This window comes from Lynx rufus, unplaced genomic scaffold (assembly GCF_022079265.1).
Source record: "Lynx rufus isolate CCGP_SWC_20201006 ecotype Redwood Valley unplaced genomic scaffold, mLynRuf1.p SCAF_18, whole genome shotgun sequence".
NCBI lineage: Eukaryota > Metazoa > Chordata > Mammalia > Carnivora > Felidae > Lynx > Lynx rufus.
Window position 1 is genome coordinate 23,573,714 of NW_025814832.1, and position 19,801 is coordinate 23,593,514.

The window sequence follows — 19,801 nt, forward strand, 5'->3', positions numbered from 1 at the left end:
GCCAGGCCTGAAGGGAACTCGCCATGCTATCTCTGCAGTGGGGGCAGGGGACAGAGAGCAGTCCCACGTGGAGGAGCCCCAAACTTCCCCTCCTTCCCCAAAGTGCAACCAGGAGCCAACGGACCCCTTTCTCAGCTCCCTACCCCTTGGCAAGTTAAGCACCGCCCCCACGTCCCCCAGGAGCCTCAGAAGGGAAGGGACGCGTCTTTAGCTCGCACTGTTTCCAGGAGCCCCTCTCAGAGGGCCCAAGTATACGTCGAAAGATGGCTACTGCTTGGATTCAGAAACGGCCTCTCTCAGCCCCTGTCTGTCTGTCTGTCTTTGGCACAGAGGAAAACGGACACAGAGCCACCTGGAGTGTTCCCCGCAGTGCTCTCTGGGTTTTACATGGGGTCTTTCCTGCCAATAGTGAGGCATACCTAAGAATAGCTCCCAACCACCCCCCCCCCCCGGAGGTGGAGAGCTCACAGGAAAGGAATAAGGACTTGACAAGGACCCAGGGGAGGGCAGGAAAGGGCAACAGGGGATAAAACTCTGTCCCTACGTATGGCTCTCTCCTACCCAGACCCTTCTGGGGAGCCGAGTCCACAACCCAAACTGCAAAAGGCAACCAGACCCTAGAGGGGATTAAAGCCATCCGGGTGTAACTGGCAGATGCAGCTTTGAAGTTAAGTGAATCAAACCATTTGGGTTTTTTTGTGTGTTCCACAGAATAAAAAATATATCCTAAAGAGATGGTCCTTTCTTAAAAATATATATGTAGCGCACACACACACACACATATATATCTCTCTCTCTCTCTCTCTTCAGTATAGAAGTGGTTTTCTAAAAGTCACTTTTCTCTGATCATCCGAATCTCCCAAGTGCTTTCCACGTTGACTTATCTCGCCAAGGACGGGGAAATGGAGGTGATGTGCAGGAGGGCAAGGCACTGCCCCAAGACCTAGCCTAAGGGTCAAAGGCGGGCCCACCAAGACAGGTCCCTTTATCCCGCTGAACTTTAACCACCAAACCATATTCCTTCTGCTTCTGATAGGGTAGCTTTCACAACTTTCCTGCTGGGCAGATGTCAGCGATGGGTGGAGGCTGTGCCTAATTCAACTAACGTCTGACAGCCCCTTGCCACACTTCCTGGTCTCTTCCGGGGGGCTGAACCAGCCAAAGGAAAAGGACGTGGGCTTAAGGTGTGACGGGAGCAGGATCCCAAGGAAACTGAACACTGCAACAATCACATTTCAGGTACTGTGGGTGGTTTTTTTTTGTTTGTTGGTTTTTGCTGTTTGTTTTTCTGCTGGTAGTTTGAACCGGATATTAAAGCATGCTTGCTGCTGGAAATTCGCCTTAAATCACCAAATGGCCGATGTCTGAACGTTATCTGCTTCATTTTGGGCTAAAGCATACAGAGCCAGAGATGGAAGTTGGGAGACCCTTTTTTTGTGGTTAGGGCAGGTGGGAAGCTCAATCACCCCTAAATGCTCTCCTGCTTCTTCCTCTCTTTGGGGTAGACAGTTCTGGAGGTTGTAAAGGAATGTCATGGGGACGCAAGGATAAGACACGAGCGAGGCAGGAACCTGTCCCCAGTCGCATTCCCATACCCCCCTACTCCTTCTTGCACCCACCACCCTAAATCAAGAATTCCTTTAGGTTTGGGTCCACTGTTCGAACCAATCAGATCAATCTAAAGATGACAGGAGACGAAGGGGCAATCATCTGAGCGTCTGTCTGCTCCTTGGGTCTGTTGACGCAGACCCAAAGGAACAGCAAGATGGGACTGAAATGAAAACAACACCAAAAAAAAGAAAAGACTGCAATGACAAACCAGGTGGACCTCTCTGAGGGTAAGAGAGCAGCTGTGTCTCTTCCACCAACGGAATCTTGGCTCCCATACTTCTAGAAAGAGAATAGAGGGTTTTTTGTTTTTGTTTTTTTAAGTGGGTATACTTTTTAGATATTATTTCACTCCTCGATAAAACGGAGGCAATTATTTAAAAATATCTCAACAGCACCACTGGTGGGGAGAACTGGCTGGGATGCCCTTTAACCAAAAAGGGAGAGAGGAGACGCCATGAGCAGGTGGCTGGGGACGGCCGTTTGGCCACTGGAGGCCCACAGCTCTGCTAGGTCTCTGAATCCCCAGCAGGCGGGATTTCCCAGGAGAGGCCAGTGGCTTAGGAATCTGGGGGTCAGAGATCAGGGCCTCACCCCGGGCTCTCTCCACCTTGGGCCGCTGAGCCCCAGCCTCCTCCCAAAGAGCCAGCCCCTGCTGCCCTTCCCATAGGGCCTGTTCTCCATAGAGAGATCCTAAAGGCTTACACTGGCTCATGTTGTAAGAAATTATGAAACATAACTTTCTCGTTTTTTTTTTCTTTTCATTAAAAAAATAAAATATTCAAGACTATCAGCTTCTCTTTTGCTTTGCTTTTCTTTTTTTATATAAAATATCAGCAAGCCGCAAAGAAAAAAAAAAAGGTTAAAAAAAGGTGGGGGGAACAAAAAGGAAAGTAATTGCTGAGGTAACTTCATACCTTGAGGTAGTTTACTTCGCGCACAGCATTACCTGACTGACTCCGCCCACGTGTCATGGTTGTCTCGTTGTTACTACTGTTGTTGTTGCAGTGTCGGAAGGAGGGGACTCCACGCATGGGCTTTTCCACATGCAGAGAGGCCTTCCTCCCTTCCCAGCACACTTGATAGCATTGTCCAAGGTAGCTAACTAAAGTGCACCACCTGGCTGATATGCGTTGACAATCAGTATATCAGGAGGGGAGGCCCAACCTCATTCAACTGATGGCTGCTGTCTTCCACAAGGGCTGAACTTCCAACGGGATCTTACTGAGCCTGGGAAATTAATAAATTAAGCTTATTTACCCCTTTGTGCATAAGGTTGCTGGTATTTTGAACTTTGTTTTTTAGGCACAACTTTTGTCATGCCGATGATTCACGGAGGCAGAAGCCATCGGTTAAATATGCCTCTGGGATAACGACAGAAGCAAATACTCTCCCATTTACTGAATATTCATAACGTACGCCAGATGGTGGACTTCAGCTTTACCGGGAGCTCGGGGTTGGGTTCCACATCCCACCTCCACCGAGGGAACAGTGCCGTGGCGGGGGAGTGCCCCACAACCCCTGCCTCTGGGAACCAGCCCTTATAGGAGCACACGGGCTGGAGTGAGGGCACAGTGGCAGCCTTTGGGGCCACTCAAGTCCTCCATGGAACTGAGACTTTATCAAGGGGAGTTACGTCCCCTTCCCAGTGCTCATATCCAATCATTAAAATAGACTTTAAAAAAATATAAAATCTGCCTGAGAATGGTGGGAATCAGGGACAGTACAGTGGTCAGCCCCTACCCTGCCGAGCATTCACTACCGCCCATGTGCACCTAGATGGGGAGAAGGACGTGAATGGGGCAGGGAATCTCGGTGGGGAAGTCCCGACAGAGTGGAGAACATTTTCATCGCGCCAATTTTTCAAGATGGCGATCTGGACTAGATCGGCCATAAGGGCACTCCTTTTAAACGTGGATTACTATATAGTTTAATCACATCTCTCCCCCGTTCTTTATTCCTTGCTGTTCCTACTGGTCGGTTAGGGAAGGAGTGGACTTAAACTATAGATGCTGGTGTGTCTTCTCCTCTGAGTCAATAACGTAAGCAAAACAATGCATTGGTTCCCACCTTTTCTGGTAGCAGTACAGATAAAACAATTAGCGTGACTTCAGGAAGAGGCTATATAGGAAGAGGTTATGTCAGGGCACGAGAGTAGAGGTATTTTAATCAACGAACCAAGTAGGAGAAGGCTGGAAGGATTTTCGGGTTGAGAAGCAAACCATCCTTTGAGGCTGATTAAAACACCCCTCTGCATGATTTAAAAACCTGAAGGAAATTTTATTTCTCTTCCCACTGGGGCCTGACCCACTCTCTTGGTGGGACCTGGAGAACTTACTTCAACAATCCACGTTTAAAAGCACCCTGAGCTAGAATTTCCATGGTGACACCCTGAGGGGCGGGCAGTGTCGGGCCAATTGGTTGGGCGTGTGGGGCCGAGGGATCAGGGTTCCTCACTGGAACGTCTTTCCTCAAGCCAAGCGGGCAAACCTGGTCTACATCCCGGCCCAAGGGTCCCTGATTCCCACTCATTCTCAGGCCTGCTGGGGAGAACGCGCTCTCGACTTCAGCCCGTTGTCCTTGAGTCGCCGCGAAGGGAAGGGGCTGGTCACTTCCTCCGTGCCTGGGCCTGGTTACTCTGTCCCTTTTGGTGCAGCTGTTTCACTTGGGCCAGGATGTCTCGTATCTTCCGCTGGGCCATCTGTAGGAAAAAACAGACGAACGGCAGGAGTGAGGGCCTCCGGTTAACAAAGTTGCCACACGTACCGCGGAACCCCGAATCAACCTCCTGGAGTCGCCAGGAGTGTGTGCTCCCTCGGAGGGTCATGAACTTCGGAGACCTCCTCCCCACTGACCACAGCCCCACCACACCCGTCGACGTTCCCAGGAGAGAGAACGAAACGTCCAGAGACGGATTTAGAAACCAGCAGTGACACCGAAGCCCCACCGTACAAAATGGATCGGTGTCTCTCCCCTCCCCTTCTCAAAGGCGCCTTCCCTAAGAACACGTTTCCACGAGGGAAATCAACAGCACAATGCGACGCCCGGAACCGGTGGCCAGAATCGCGTCCTCCCACCCACGGCGTGCTTGGTTTCTTGGTTAAACAGAAAGGTGGTCTAGGTTGAGGCAAGACGGTGGACTCCCCTTTTTTTAGATCACTTCCTACTCGGTCAGCCCCGAGCGGACGGCTTCCGTAGCTCTTCTCTCTACTCCTCATCCTAACAGATGAAAACCATCCCCGCTTCGGTACTGAAAACCTCCTGGCCCTGTGCATCCTTGCGTACGTCCTTTACCCTCTTAAGCTCACACCCCCATCCGTAAAATGAGGCTATCGTGGGGATTACACGAGTTAATATAGGTAAACCACACAGAATGGTGCTTGGTGCAACAGACTCGGCCACAGACGCTACCGTTAATACTTCTCAAAAGACGGTCCCAGAAAAGTTAGCCAAAGCCATACGGCGCACAAGACCACGCCAGGGGGCTTTGAGTTCCAAGGCCTCTGCCTCCAGAACCCACGTTTCTGCTGCTGCACAGCCACACCACACTGGGAACCAAGAGCCCGGATTCCCGGTTCCTGTACTGCCTTAGACAGTGTCGGTCGGGCCACAAGCCTGCTGTGAAACGTCTGTCCTCTAAGAGGAAGGGGTTGCGTCCAAAGACCCCCGTACCCCTTCCGGTTCCGACACTGGAGGATATTAGGAAAACCTCACTCCCTTCCGGTCATCCTTTGCCTGACTTTTCGAAGTACAGGGCATTTGACCCCGACATCCATTCTCCTTTGCAGGCTCTGGGGTCAGTCCCAATGCTGGGCAGTGCCGACCGGCTCCCTGGAGGTGGGGGTGGGGAGTTCCGCAATGGGACGGTGGAAGAACAGGAAGCAGGGATGGAAAAGTCATTGTGAGAAAGGCTAAGGGACTGTACTGGGGAAGGGCCATCCAGAATGTTGTTATTGGCATTATTATTTCACAAACAAGACTTGGCGGGGGGAGGGGGTGATACCAATTTCCTTTCTCATCCTGTGCACAAGGTGTTAGCGAGGCACTAAGGTTAGACAACAGGAAAGACCCTTAGTTGATGACCAAGAATACAGAATACATACTGGTTATTACATAGGATATATATCATATATGAAATCCTCAGACCGTTCTCCCTACAGCCTCAAGAGGAAATAAGACATCTACACGTCACACTCCTACACCTAGAAAAGAATGACCCAGGGGCGCCTGGGTGGCTCGGTCGGTTAAGTGTCCGACTCTTGATTTCGGCTCAGGTCACGGTCTCACAGTCTGTGCGTTCGAGCCCCACCTCAGGCTTACGCGACAGCGCAGAGATGGCTTGGGATTCTCTCTCCCCTCTCTCTGCCCCTCTTCTTTCTCTCTCAAAACAAATTAAAAGAAAACTGAGCCAGCCCAGAGGCAGGCAGAGTCCACCGGATTCATCCAGGCCATGGAGGTCAACATCTGGAGTCTTCCCTCTCTGATCCCTGCGCTCCTGCCGCTCTCCCGCAAAAAGGGGGGGGGGGTGTGCCACGTGTACCTGGCTGGCATAGAAATGCCCGATGATCTTGACGATGACCTGGTCGTTCTCATCTGGGGTCTGGTCTCTGGGCACCACCACCTCGGCTGCTGTCAAATTCTGCAACTCGTTCACCTGCGTGGCCAGGGGTGAAGAGAAGCTCAGGGCGCCATCAAGAAAGGGTGGGGTTGGAGGGAAGGACAAGAGGCAAATCGCTAGCAGGTAACTAGAGGACTCCAGAGCTGGGCTGTGGAGGAGAATTAGGTCAAGGAGCACGTCGGGAGTCCTCAGGTTGTGCGGGGTAGGGGAGAGGGAAGCCAGAGCAGAGCTGTCGGGTTTGAGGACAAAGATCCAGAACTTTCAGCCTGGCCCTCAAGGCTCACCGTTTTGCCACCTTTGCCAATAACCCTGCCGGCAGCTGACGCTGGCACCCGGATATGGGTCTCCAGCTTTACTTCCTCCTTGGGACCAAAGAAGTTCTCCTCCTTGAGTTTTCCATAAATTCTTCCCTGAGCCTGAGAGGAGGAGATCCTTGTTAATCAGCAGGCCATACACGCGACGAAAAGGGAAGCGAGGTAAACAGAGATGTCCGGTCCCCAAGCTCCAGCCCCTCCCCTGCTGCCCCCCCAGGCCCCACCCAGGGGTAGATCAACCATCTACCCAGGTGACCGAAAATGCCATTGTCGTGGCATTGACCTGTTCCTTCTGATTGCTTGTAACACCGGAGAGCCGGGGCAGAGTAACTGAACCCACACCTCCCAGAACAATTCATAAGCTACAAATCCCCATAGGGTCTGGGATGACCCCATTGACGTGAATGAGGCCGCAGAGCACAGGCTGTGGACTGCTGCACACAGCCTAAAGAGCCTGTCCCCATTCTCCATCCCTGCTGCCTCGGTCAGGATGTGCTCACTGTCGGCTCTTGGGCTATGTGACCAGAAGTGCAGGCACTTAGCGATGGATACAAAGCAGAGAAGGAAATTTGGCATCAAAGGTCTTCCTTTGATGTAACTAAGGCAAAGCCCAAGGAAGAAGCCAAGCCCTAGGGTTTCCTTCTGTCCCGAATTCCTGTTCACCTTCAGCCGTAAAGAAGGAAACAGAAGTCAACAGAAATTAAGTGTGATGCCCAACTAGAAGCAGCACTGCAATGCTTTATCCTGCAGGGGCGCCTGGCTGCCTCAGTCGGTAGAGCGGGAGACTCTTGATCTCAGGGTCGGGAGTTCGAGCCCCGCGCCGGGTATAAAGATTACGTAAAAGAAATCGGGGCGGGGGCGCCTGGGTGGCACAGTCGGTTAAGCGTCCGACTTCAGCCAGGTCACGATCTCACGGTCCGTGAGTTCGAGCCCCGCGTCGGGCTCTGGGCTGATGGGTCAGAGCCTGGAGCCTGTTTCCGATTCTGTGTCTCCCTCTCTCTCTGCCCCTCCCCCGTTCATGCTCTGTCTCTCTCTGTCCCAAAAATAAGTAAACATTGAAAAAAAAAAATTAAAAAAAAAAAAAAAAAAAAAAAGAAATCGGGGCGCCTGGGTGGCTCAGTCGGTTAAGCGTTCGACTTCATCTCACCGTTATCGAGTTCGAGCCCCGCGTCAGGCTCGGAGCCTGGAGCCTGCTTCAGATTCTGTGTCTCCCTCTCTCTCTCCTCCCCTCCCCCCCTCACGGTGTCTCTCTCTTTCCCCTAAATAAATAAAACCGTTTTGAAAAATAATGTTTAAAAAAAGATTACTCCAAGAAATGGATAAAAACCGTTTTTCAAAAGCGTCATGCGGATCTGCATTCCCACCCAGCCTCCCACCCGGGGGGGACTCCCACCCGGGTCTGGCTTGGAAAAACAAAGATGAGAACCTTGAATTGGGCCTCCGGGGGTCCAGTGATGATGACCATACGAACTTTGGAGTCAGGAGTTTCGGGAGGAGCAATCTACAAAGCAAACAGAGGTGGTCAAAGAGGCTCCCCCTACCGCCCACACTTCACCAGAGAAGGATCACTGCGTCTGACCAGCTCCTCTAAGACCACAGATGGATTCAGGCTTATGAAACTTAACCGCTTAGTTTCACTAGGGAAGATTCTCCCTGCTCTCTGCCCTGGACCCTGGCTGACCAAGGTGTAGAGCCAGCCTGACACTTAGCAAAGCATGCACTGTGCGCCAGGCGCCCTGAGCCCGGGGCCTCGGCTTCCGCAGTCGTGAGCAAACCAGAGGCTGAGGTCCTTGGCTCAGGGGCAGACGGGGGCTTGAACCCACGTCAGTCCGTGCCAGAACCCAAGTTCGCTTTCTACGCTGCAACACCCGCCCCCTCCCTCGTCTGAGAGCCCGGAAGCAAGGAAGACCCTGGCAAGGTGAAAAGCAAAGGGGGCTGCGATCCCTGAGAGGAAGAGGCCCTGCCCCAGGGCGGGCCACCCGGGGCGTCGGGAAACAGAGGTCTGAGCCCACGGCAGCAAGCGAACGCTCCCCTCCTCGCGGGACCCGGAGGCAGGCAGAGCAGGTCACCTTGATGGAGGCGCTGGCAAAGCGGGAGAGCTGTTTGATGTGCTGTCCCTTCTTCCCTATGATGGCGCCCACGGCCTGTGCGGGAATGAACACCTGCACCATTTCCTGCTCCGGAGCCTGCTGCCAAGACAGGGGGTGCCGTTAGCATGGGCGAGGGGTGCAGCCCTCCCACACCCGGGGGGCGCGTCCTAGAGGCAGAAGGGCGCAGGCAGCGGGCGGCCAACAGGGGCTATGCCCTCCCCGGCTCTCCCTCTGCCCAGTAAGGACTGAGGAGGCGCCATCCACACAGCAGAGCACCAGCGGCCGGGAGTGCGCACGATGGGGGCATCCCAGACCTCCCTTCCCTCTCCCTGCAAATGCATCCCCAAGCATCGGGCCCCCACGGGGGGTTGGGCCCAAAGGGAGGCCACAGAAGGGCCCGGGGTCCCCTGGGGTGAGATCTTGCACCTACCATAAAGGAGCTGTACGGAGCCGCTCCAGTGACGCTGCTAGGCGGTGGCGGGACCGCACTGGACGAGGCTGGAAAAAGACCCACAGCCGCCAAGTTCAGGCCGGGGATGAGGTGCGACTGCAGCTGGGGAAGGAAGGTGAGGAGGAAGAGGTCAGCTCACCCTGCAGGGGCCTGGCTGAGCCCAGAGGCGGGGGGGGGGGGGGGGGGGGGGGTGGCGGCCAACACAGGAGTGCTGGGTGCCGTACCTGCACAAAACCGGCCTGTCCTTGTGGTTTTCATACACGCTCACGTACACATAGAGTGTGGACTTGGGAGCCGTGGTACATAATCCCTAGACTAAGAACCGGCCACCCCCCCCAGAAGGGTCCAACAGAGCCTCAGATGTCGTCCCCCCCCCCCCATCTCTGGTGGTTTATCCCACTAAACCCTGCACTGGAACATTCCTATGAGAAGGCACAGCGAGGACAGATGTCCATTAACTTCCAGGACTCACCTTTCTTCCCATACCCACCATCCTCCCTCCCCTTAAAAATCAGATGATGGGGGGAGGGGCAGGGTGCCTGGGTGGCTCAGTCCATTAAGTGTCCGACTTCGGCTCAGGTCAAGATCTCACAGTTTGTGGGTTCAAGCCCAGAGCCTGAAGCCTACTTCAGATGCTGTGTCTCCCTCTCTCTGTGCCCCTCCCCCACTGGTGCTCTGTCCCTCTCTGTCTCTCAAAGATAAATAAACGTTAAAACAAAATTTACAGGGGCGCCTGGGTGGCTCAGTCGATTGGACGTCCTACTTCGGCTCAGGTCATGATCTCGCGGTCCGTGAGTTCAAGCCCCGCGTCGGGCTCTGTGCTGACAGCTCAGAGCCTGGAGCCTGTTTCGGATTCTGTGTCTCCCTCTCTCTGACCCTCCCCCATTCATGCTCTGTCTCTCTCTGTCTCAAAAATAAATAAACGTTAAAAAAAAAAAAATTTACAGCCTGTTCATCATAAATAAAATAAAATTTAAAAATACGATAAAAATCAGACGATGGGCTCTGCGCTAACAGCGTGGAGCCTACTTGGGATTCTCTGTCTCCCTCTCTATCCCTCTCCCACTCACACCGTCTCTGTCTCTCTCAAAATAAATAAATAAACTTAAGAAAAAAATTTAGGGGCACCTGGGTGGCTCAGTCGGTTGAGCATCCGACTTCGGCTCAGGTCATGATCTTATAGTCCGTGGGTTCGAACCCCACACTGGGCTGTGCCGACAGCTCGGAGCCTGCTTCGGATTCTGTGACTCCCTCTCTCTCGCTGCCCCTCCTCCCCCTCTCGCGCTCTGTTTCCCTCTCTCTCTCAAAAATAAATACCAAAAAAATTTTTTTTGATCAGATTAAAATAACGGACCCTTCTCACCGAACTACACGCCAACACCAATTGTACAGGAAGATCACGGACCTTGAAGCCCAAGAGGAGACCCGCCCCAGGAATCCGATAAAGAATCTCAATTAATTACACTTAAAAGACTCTGAGGAATGGAGGTCCAAAAGCACGTGGCCTCCCCACCCCACATGGAGACCCCCTTCTGCCGTGGCTCAGGCTCGGAGAGCGGTCAGCAGGGGCACGAGGCACTCACACTCATGGCAGCCACGTCGTTCTCGTAGGCCTCCCGAACTTTCTTCATGATCTCCTGCTCGGCCCTGCAGCAGTTCTCAATGGCCCCCTTCACGGTGATGGTCCTCTCGGGGTTGTAGAGGGTGAGGTCCTGCAGCCTGGTGGGAGAGCAGAGCTGAGTCACCTTTCCACACTGACCGGCCGGGGCCAGGAGCGGACCCCGGCTTGTAACTAGCCACAGAAACCGTGTCTGCAGGCTGTTTCACTTTTGGCAAGTAGCTCCTGGTCTCTGGCGTTCGGTCTGGAACCCAGGCCGGGGGCACGGTGCCAGGGAGAGGAAAACACCCCTCCATTTGCAAGGAGTCCACTCAGACAGGTTTTCACCACCGGTAAAACCAGGAAAGGAAGATGCTCAGGACCGGAACGTTCCCCCGTGGTCCAAGGCAATCCACTTCCTGTGCTTCTGGAGCAGAGCAAGTCCATAAGGCACAGTGCTCACCAAAGACCCACCTAATCGAGCTGCTTGGCTTTGTTTCTTGCCGGAGAGGCAAGGCCGCTGCACAGGTAGAGCACACGCTCCGTCCCGGTTCAGAATAGGACCTAGGTCGGGCCCCTTCTCAGCCTGGCAGGTAGGTCTGAAACCCCGAGGCCCTGGCTCCTGGCCGCAGGCTCTCTGAGACACAGGCCGGAGGGCTGAAGGGAGGCACTCCCACACCACCAGCCCTCACAGAGAGAAGTGCTCTCTGCCACTTCGCTGACTACCCCTCAATAGGCAGAAACCGCATCCAACTTGAGGGGCCAAGTACTGAGGCTCAATCATGAAATACTGCTGACCCTGAGCCCCTGGGGCATCCCACTCATAAAGCGGCGCCTGGGAGGCTCGGTCAGTTGATCGTCCGACTCTGTGACTGGGGCTCAGCCCCACAAGATTCTCCCTCAGGGCGCCTGCGTAGCTCAGTTGGTTTAAGTGTCCGACTCTTGATCTCGGCTCAGGCCATGATCTCAGGGTTCGTTGAGTTCGAGCCCTCTGTGCTGACAGCACAGAGCCCGCTTGGGATTCTCTCTCTCTCTCTCTCTCTCTCTGCCCCTCACCTGCTCGGTCTCTCTTTCAAAAACAGATAAACATTACAAAAAATACTCTCAGGGCGCCTGAGTGACTCAGTCAGGTAAGCGTCCGGCTTCGGCTCAGGTCACGAACTCGCGGTTTGTGGATTCGAGCCCCGCGTCGGGCTCTGCGCTGATGCCTCGGAGCCCGGGGCCTGCTTCGGATTCTGTGTCTCCCTCTCTCTCTCTGCCCCTCCCCTGCCCATGCTCTGTCTCTCTCACAAAAAAAAAACCAAACAAACAAACATTAAACAATTTCAAACAAAAATCTCTGCCCCTCCCCCCTGCTCATGCTCTGAAAGTCCTTTGATAAATAAAGAGGCAAACGAGAGCCTTACGAAGAGATGGTGATTTTCGTCTCGGTGTCCTGCTCCACTTTCTTCAGGTTGCGCCCTTCCTTGCCAATAAGCCGCCCCACAAAGTTGTTATGGGCCAGGATCTTCAGGGGAACCTCGTCGGCCCTTGGGAAGAAGTGAGGGTTAAGAGTTCCTTAAATGGCAGGCCACGCTCAGACTCGATCATCCTGCCCCCACAGACGTGGGGTTTCCGGGACAAAGCACAAAAGCACAGAGTTACATTTTAAAAGATGCCGAGAACCAGCACAGCGGTGGCTGCTGAGGGCTACGGAAATGTGGGAGTGGGGCTGGGCTGCCAAGGGGAAGAAGGACAACCAGAGCGATGGCTATGCTCGTTACAGAAGTGGGGCGATGGCTTCGCAGGTGTATGCCTGTTAAACTCATCCAACCGTATACTGGGGTCGTCACGGACTACCGAATTCCAGGCAATTAAAAATGAAAAAAAAAAAAAAAAAAAAGAATGAGGTGGGTCTAGGATTACTGATCCACGTTAAGTGCAACAGCCAACTGTAGAACACGTTCATCAGGACCCTATTTGTGCTACAACGTACGTGTGCACACATACACCTGTGCACAGCACGTCGGTGTACAAACACCCGTGAGTTCACGGGAACGCGAAGAGGATACGTACAGGGTGTTCCTTGTGGGAAAGAGAACCTCGTTTCCCAGTTTACGTCTTATTTATCGCCATTCTTGCTAACAGTTCGTAGTTGGGGTGGGGGAAGTGGCAATCCTCCCGTTACAAGACACGCCGGGCGAAAGCCTTACGTTTTGGTGTCCTTCGCTTCCTTGTGCATAATCTCCAAGATCATCTTACACGCAGAGGAGCAGCCCTCCGGGGTTGAGTGGACACTGATGGCCTTCTCCGCAGCGCCTGCGTTCTCCTTCCTGTGCACGTCGATCCTGAGGACCACAAGGTCAAAGACGGTTAGGCGTCCCTGGTGAAACCCGGGGTCGTCTTCGCACTCCCGGCCACCTTTCCTCAACCGAAGGTACAGAAGGGGCCCTTGGAACACGTCCAAGTGAAGAATGGGAGGGGCAGAGAAAGGGCCAGGGAAACCCGGCCAGCCTGCTGCTCCGGATTGTGTCTCAACCAGGAGGTGGGGAGGGACAACGGTGGCACCTGGGGTGGGAACATGGGGTTGGCGGACATCAGCCCACGGCTCTAAAGCTGCACTTCTCCCTTAAATTCTGGATCCCGCCCCGCGCACAACTATAAAGGGAAGGCGCGCTGTCCCAAATTAAAAGTAAATACTAAAGGATGCCTTCGCGATAAGGACATGACGTGACCCGTTCTTTTCCAGAGTACGCTGATCAGCCATAAAGATTAGAGAAGAGGGGTCAACTATATGCGACTGGAAAAAAAAAATTTTTAAAGGGATTAGAGGAGCAGCCGAGGTGGATGGGCGATGGGGCAGGATCATGACCTGTTACTGAGGGCCGACTTTGGCCAGGCTGCCCAGCCCTCCGGCCACCAACAGGCAGTACTGAAACCACAGAACACCAAGGAGGGGCTGACTCACAAAGACTAGGTTTGCCCGATGAGACCTTCCTACAAGAAATTACAGAACCCCTCTAAGGTCTGTGCGGCCCAGCCGCTGCCACCAAATGGCCCGCCCCAGGCCTTTTCAACCCCCACCCCCACCCCTACCGGCCCCTGACTTCCTAGGAGGCCGTGACTGGAAGCAGCGACCCCCGAACGAACACAGAGAAAAGGGAACGCGTTCCAGGCGACATTTCCTAAGAGGTCAATACTGGGGCTCCTCGGTGTGCTTCCCGGAGGCACCCGATCTCCATCTCCCAGCAGCCAAGACTCACTTGGACTGGGTCTGTTTCGTGATGTTTCGGATGGTGGCCCCCTCCTTGCCAATGATGGCACCCACATACTGGGTGGGCACCAGGAGCCGCAGGGGTATGTCCACTTGCTGCTGCTTGGCCGGGGCCCCCGCCGCCACAGGGGAGCCCTGGCGGGGCTGACCCCGAGAGCCAAAGCCTCCTCGGCGTCCGTTCTCAGGACCCTGTGCTATCTGCTCGTCGGGAATGTAGGAGACCTTTAAGGCGTGGTTCTCCAGCTGGTGGCCATTCAGCTTCATGATGGCTCTGGGGACAGAGGGAGAATCTACCGGTCACACCAATCCATGCCAGTCACAGCAAATGCCCTCCGCATGTAAAGCACGCTGGGTTCCAACCTGGAACCCGCTAAAAGCCAGGGAGATGACCACGTGCCCCCCCCCTCCAACCTCCACCTCAGAGAACTTTCCAGTCTAAATGGCTGATGACATCGAAGGGAAACCTACGTAGGTGGTTTCCATCGGGCTCGTGAATTTCAGCCACATAATAATTTCAATCATAAGACTCACGTGAGAATCGCAGGTCGTGATGGTGAATAAATGTTAACAGATAAAAAGAGGATGACACAAGAGGCTCGTTTTTGCACCTGCTGAGTCTGGCACCTCCCATGTTTGAGGAAACCGTACGAAAACAAAAAAAAGAGAGAGAGCCACAGCGCCCCGCTTACCACTTGGAAGCAGGAGTTTAAGTGTATCTGGAAATGTCTGCAAACCTGGGGTGTTCTTCACCCCTGTGCAGGAAGACGTGCTCCATCCAGCCCCACACTGGCTGATGCAGGTTAGAAATATCAACAAGGCAACAACAGCCAGAGGGGAGTGTTGCCGTGACGTTCAAAGCCAGGCTAAGGACCATACACTGGCCACAAGGGGCAGTAGGGACTTCCAGAAAATTCTGAGCCATCTGAGCCGATGAGCCAGCCAAAAGGAAAATGGGGGCAGGACGCCTGGCTGGCTCAGTCGCCAGAGTATGCTAACGCTTGATCTCGAGGTCATGAGTTCAAGCCCCTCGCTGGGAGGAGAGATTACTTTGAAAAATATTTAGGAGCGCCTGGCTGGCTCAGCTGGAAAAGCATGTGACTCTTGATCTCAGGGTCGTGAATGCAAGCCCCGCGTTGGGTGTAGAGATTACATAAAGATAAATACACTTTTATAAAAAAATAAATAAAGAAGAAAAGACAGTGGTTATTTGAGGAAGTAGTGGGACTTTACGACGTTAACACTAGGTTGGAGGGCACCGAAAAGATAAAGGTGGCCTGCCGCAGGAACAAGAAAGCCACCAAAAGCAAAATGTGGCAGAAGGCCCGTAACGGGTCGGATATAAATGAGTACCTGCACAAAATGTACAAACTCTGTCAGCACCAGTGGGTGAGAAGTGTAATTGCTCAGCCCAAGGGCTTAAGGAGCTAGAAATCGTGGGTGTGGCGGGACAAAAAGGATCCTGCAAAAGGCATAAACTGGGCTCATGGCATCACCGCAATAAAATGTCTGCCCCCGCCACATCAGAAGATGAACAAATCCCTTTTGTAGAGCTCGCAGTTCCTCCCGACTACCACTAGATGGAGCCCTCAACACAGCAAAGGCCCTCTGCACTTCCAGGGTATACCTTTCCTGGGAGGTCTTTGGGTCCGTTCCCTTCCATGTGTTTGCTATCGATCCCTGAGTTTCTGAGTTTCTGTACCTCTGAGATCCCTGAACCAACAGACAAGAGTCTGGGATTGGCTATCACCATAACCGAACCGAAGGAGTAACTCCCGCCTGCCAGGACCCCAAGCCTGTGGAAGCAGGGGTACCTGGCTCCCAATACCCCACAAAAGACCCTCCCTGCCCCACTTTCCGGCCCACTCACTGCCTGGTCTGTTCCCGGTTGGAATAGGTGACATTCACCACTGCCGTCTCACTCTCGGTGTTCACTGGGGGAGCAAAACAGAGGCCAAGGTTAGAGCCTGAGATCTGCAGATGCCACCGATGAACCCCAAGTGTTAAAAGCTCATCTTTCCAGGTTATGAGAAGTTACATGTGTTATGAGAAGGAAAGAGCTGAATGACAAGGCAAAATACTTCCCCTAATTTAGGCCCCTCTCACCAGAACTGGAAAATTGAAATTAACTTTTTTTGCATTTTCCTTTCTGTGTCTTCCTTTGATTGTCCCTACCCAGCCCCTCAGAATCTGGGCAATAAAAGGGTGTGATCAACACATCAGCAGTTAGGCGGCAGGAAAACACACACACACACACACACACACACACACACACACACACACACCTGGCTTGGGATACAAATTTATTCTTGGGAAGTTAAACTAGTTAAAACTCCACACACACAGAGATTGGCAAGCCAATGTCCTGATGGGGCATTCCAAAGATCTTGACAGGGGAAAACACACATGCAATCTATCATGACTTCATGGCACATGCCATTAATCCCATCAACGTCCTAGGCTCTCATCATGAAACCCCTTGGTCTTCATTTGATTACCATATACTCTTTCCTACGGGAGACTGGGCTGGACGTTAGAATTCCAGGCGATCTGGGGACATACTTCTCATTTTAAATTAATAAAATTAACCTGTCTCGTGCACCACTGTCTTTTGATTTGGGGTCTCCTGGGCCTGCTCAGCCCTGGGGTGGAGGACACTTGACAAAAACCACGCCTCTCTCCCAACCATGCTGAGGATGAGTCAGTGGGCCACAAATCCTTAGTGCAGACCACTCTTTAGCCCCTCTGGCCTTCCTCCACAGAGCTCTCCCACCACAGTGGTGAGGGAGATTCTCCAAGAATCATCATCTTTCCAGTTAAACTGACACACAGTCATGAACGAAACCAACGAAAGTTCTGCCTTCCCAGAGCTTACGTTCCAGCTGGCACAGACGTCACTAAGCACAATAAGCAAATTCTACGGGAGCATCACAGATTGATCAAGGCCATGGAGAAATGTAAATCAGGGTAAAGGAAGCGGTGGTGAGGGGTAACGATCTTAAATGCGGTGGACAGAAAGGAAAATTGACACTCGAAGACTCTGCTGTCCAGCAAAACCAAACATTTCCCACTCTCTTCTCTCCTCCAGGTAGCAGGCGTCCCCTCCTGATACAGTTCCTCGTGCCATCGCTCCCTGGTGAGCCCCACACCGATTTAAACTCATGTGGGCTCCTGCCGGGCTGCCCGGTGAGGCTCACGATGTGCTCCCAAGCCAGGGCTCCGTCTTGCTGTTTGTCCAGGAATAACTCCGTCATTAGTCTAACACATGAGCACTACCGGGCAATGGTTATCAGTGTGCCCAGTCGTGTCCTGGCAAATATTTATGATAAAAGGGCAAGCTACAGGATCAGAGCAGGAGATCCTGTTTGATGGGCCTTGACCTTGGTACAGGCACATATTTCCATCTAGAGTGGTTTCTAGCTCGTACCTTTCCATGGAGACTTGAGAGGAAATTTTAAATCTTCACGAGCTGATGATGCACATTCCTTGAAGAACTACAAACTCAAATAGTACAAGCTTTTCTATTGGCCAAGCTCTACCATTATATGTCCAACCAAAATCACTCCACATTTTAGCTCATTTCTTCTGAAACTTATTTATAATCTTAAACAATGGAGAATCTTCAGAAATCATAGCCAAATGTGCTCTGACCTAGACCGCTTTCTTATTATTTCTGCTGTGGGCCCACTCTTCAAAGACTATGCCTCCTCATCACTATGTGCCAAGGAATAAATCCTCGGCTTTTTTTTTTTTAATTATTATTGACCCAAGACGTGCACCTGACAATCAGAGCTTCTAAAAAGAGACCACCAGTTGACAGACGAGTCCAGCCAAACACAAAGAATCACGAAGCTTTTAAAGTAAAAGGGCTGAAGACATACTCGGGCCGAGCGCCCAATTTCCATTCTTAAACTACGGCTTTTAAAACAGCGGGACCCCATTCTACTGTGCTTGATCCCTATGGGGCCTAGGGACACCATGCTGGAAATGAGCCACCTTGCTCACTCACAGGAGAAACCCGTCCCAGAGATAAACGGCCCAGTCCAAGCTAGGAGAACATGCCCACAGCCCCCGTGTGGTGTATCTCCCTCCAAGCCATATTCTGCCTGTCTTCTTTCGGTACACCGGGTAGATGTGGTCACGGAAAAGGAAGCAAACAAGATCCCCCCCCAACTCCTACCCTCCTTCCCCGCCACCCACCCCCTCTGCACTCTTACCTTGCTCGCAATTCTCCACTGTACCATATTGGGCCAGCAGGCTATCCAGCACCTAGGAGCACAGAGAAGGGAGGAAGGCTACTCTGGGCATCCCAGGAACTGAGACAAAGCCAGCCCCGGACACCCCTCACGCCAAAGCATAGGCCCAGGCCGAGCCTTAGATGGGGATTGAATACTACCCGTTCGGCTTACCCTTTCCGGGGTATCGACACTAGCAGTGACCTTTCAGGGTATCTTTACAGAAATGTGCTTGAGCACAAAAAAGCATTTAAGGGCTGTTTTGGAAGTGGACTTGGGCCGCCAGGGTCCCTGAGTCAATTTCTGCCATCATTAAGTTTGGGGCCCGAGGAACATCCTACCCACCTCCATAACGCCTCTCACCACAGGGCCAAGCCCAAAGGGCTAACACTGGTAGTCCTAGGCTGAGGATGAGATCCAAGCAACCTTCCACAGCACCAGCAGCCCTGGCCTACTCCCAGGCCACCAGGGAACCTCCCCAGTCGTCTCTACCAACTCAGACTGACCAGGACTTCCCTTCCGGTCTCCGCTACCCCACCCACTGAGTCTCCCCCAATCACTTACTTCCCAACGAAGCTGGGGTGGGATATTTCGAATCTGGATTTTCCGACTCCTGAAATTAGAAGGAACAGGATTAGTGACGGCTCCGGATGCTTCAGGAGCCTCTGACCTCGAGGTGTTTAATCCCTGCCTCAGTCTTTAGCTCCCTCCCTTCTGTTCAACACCAAAGTCTGAGAATCCAAGAATGATAACCTTTGGGGATACAGAATTGGTGCAGGGGTGCCTCACTCTCGAGAGTAAATTATCAGTGTTACCACAGATGGGAAACCTGAAACCAGATGCCCTAAAAGCACCAGGGCCGCGGAATTCCCTAAAACTCACATCTGCTGTGTCTAGCCCTCTACTGAGGTGTTACTGATCCTTTTCTCCAGTAAGCGTCTTTTACCTCCCACTACGTTTCAGGCACTTGGAATACAAAGCTGCTACAGAAAACATCAGTCACTGATCTTGCTACCTATTTAATTGCTGCCTACTTCGCGCTGGACTTTGCTCTAGATGCTGGGGACCCGGCGATAAACAAAACAAAGTCCCTGGCCTCAAGGTGCTCACCATTTATTAGGGGAGACATACGTGCACCCAAATTACAGCAGGATAATAGTGCGGTCGTCAAGTGGTTTTTATACAGGTATGGATTTAAATCTGTATTCCACTTTTAACAGCACTGTTCTTAAAATTTGACCTCTTTGAGGCTCACTTTCCTTTCTTTGTAAAAGGGGAATAATCCCTATTCACAGGGTTTAAGGTGCTGTTAGGTAATATTAGAGCTTAGCAAAGAGCTTCAAGTACTCAGAACTGTTGTAACAGAGGCCTCTTGGAATGCTCTGGCCAGATGGTTAACACACAACACATCATCACGACCACTCCTCCTCCCAAATGACTACACCCTCTACTTCCCAGCTTTCAAATACCTCTTAAAAATGTAGTCTCCCCACCACCCCCACCCCCACCCCCCGGCCCCGGCCCGGCACCTGCAGGAAGGCTTTTAGGTTCAGAGTTGACTCCCAGGGCAATTAACTGCTCACCACCCAAATCAATGCCCTAATCCCTGGGCTTACAACATTTCAATTGACTTGATCT

General features: G+C 52.6%; 1 protein-coding gene and 1 long non-coding RNA gene across 3 annotated transcripts in view; one reads left to right on the plus strand and one right to left on the minus strand.

Annotated features, from left to right (window-relative positions):
- Positions 1–1,086: 1,086 nt before the first annotated feature.
- LOC124513264 (uncharacterized) lies at positions 1,087–4,109 on the plus strand. The gene is made up of 2 exons (XR_006962338.1): positions 1,087–1,239; positions 2,914–4,109. It is a non-coding gene; the product is annotated as an uncharacterized LOC124513264 (long non-coding RNA).
- Positions 4,110–4,216: 107 nt separating this feature from the next.
- Positions 4,217–19,801, minus strand: part of IGF2BP1 (insulin like growth factor 2 mRNA binding protein 1) — a 40,154-nt gene continuing 24,569 nt past the window's right edge. Inside the window, exons 3-15 of one of the 2 annotated variants that reach the window (XM_047081092.1) lie at positions 18,728–18,776; positions 18,146–18,197; positions 15,799–15,862; positions 13,921–14,202; positions 12,871–13,005; positions 12,085–12,207; positions 10,665–10,800; positions 9,061–9,183; positions 8,610–8,729; positions 7,967–8,041; positions 6,511–6,642; positions 6,149–6,262; positions 4,217–4,309 (exon numbers count right to left, since the gene is read on the minus strand). In XM_047081092.1, the coding sequence (XP_046937048.1) occupies positions 4,217–4,309; positions 6,149–6,262; positions 6,511–6,642; positions 7,967–8,041; positions 8,610–8,729; positions 9,061–9,183; positions 10,665–10,800; positions 12,085–12,207; positions 12,871–13,005; positions 13,921–14,202; positions 15,799–15,862; positions 18,146–18,197; positions 18,728–18,776 (1,498 nt within the window). The remainder of the gene's footprint in view (positions 4,310–6,148; positions 6,263–6,510; positions 6,643–7,966; positions 8,042–8,609; positions 8,730–9,060; positions 9,184–10,664; positions 10,801–12,084; positions 12,208–12,870; positions 13,006–13,920; positions 14,203–15,798; positions 15,863–18,145; positions 18,198–18,727; positions 18,777–19,801) is intronic. The other variant, XM_047081093.1, reaches the window with a different exon arrangement.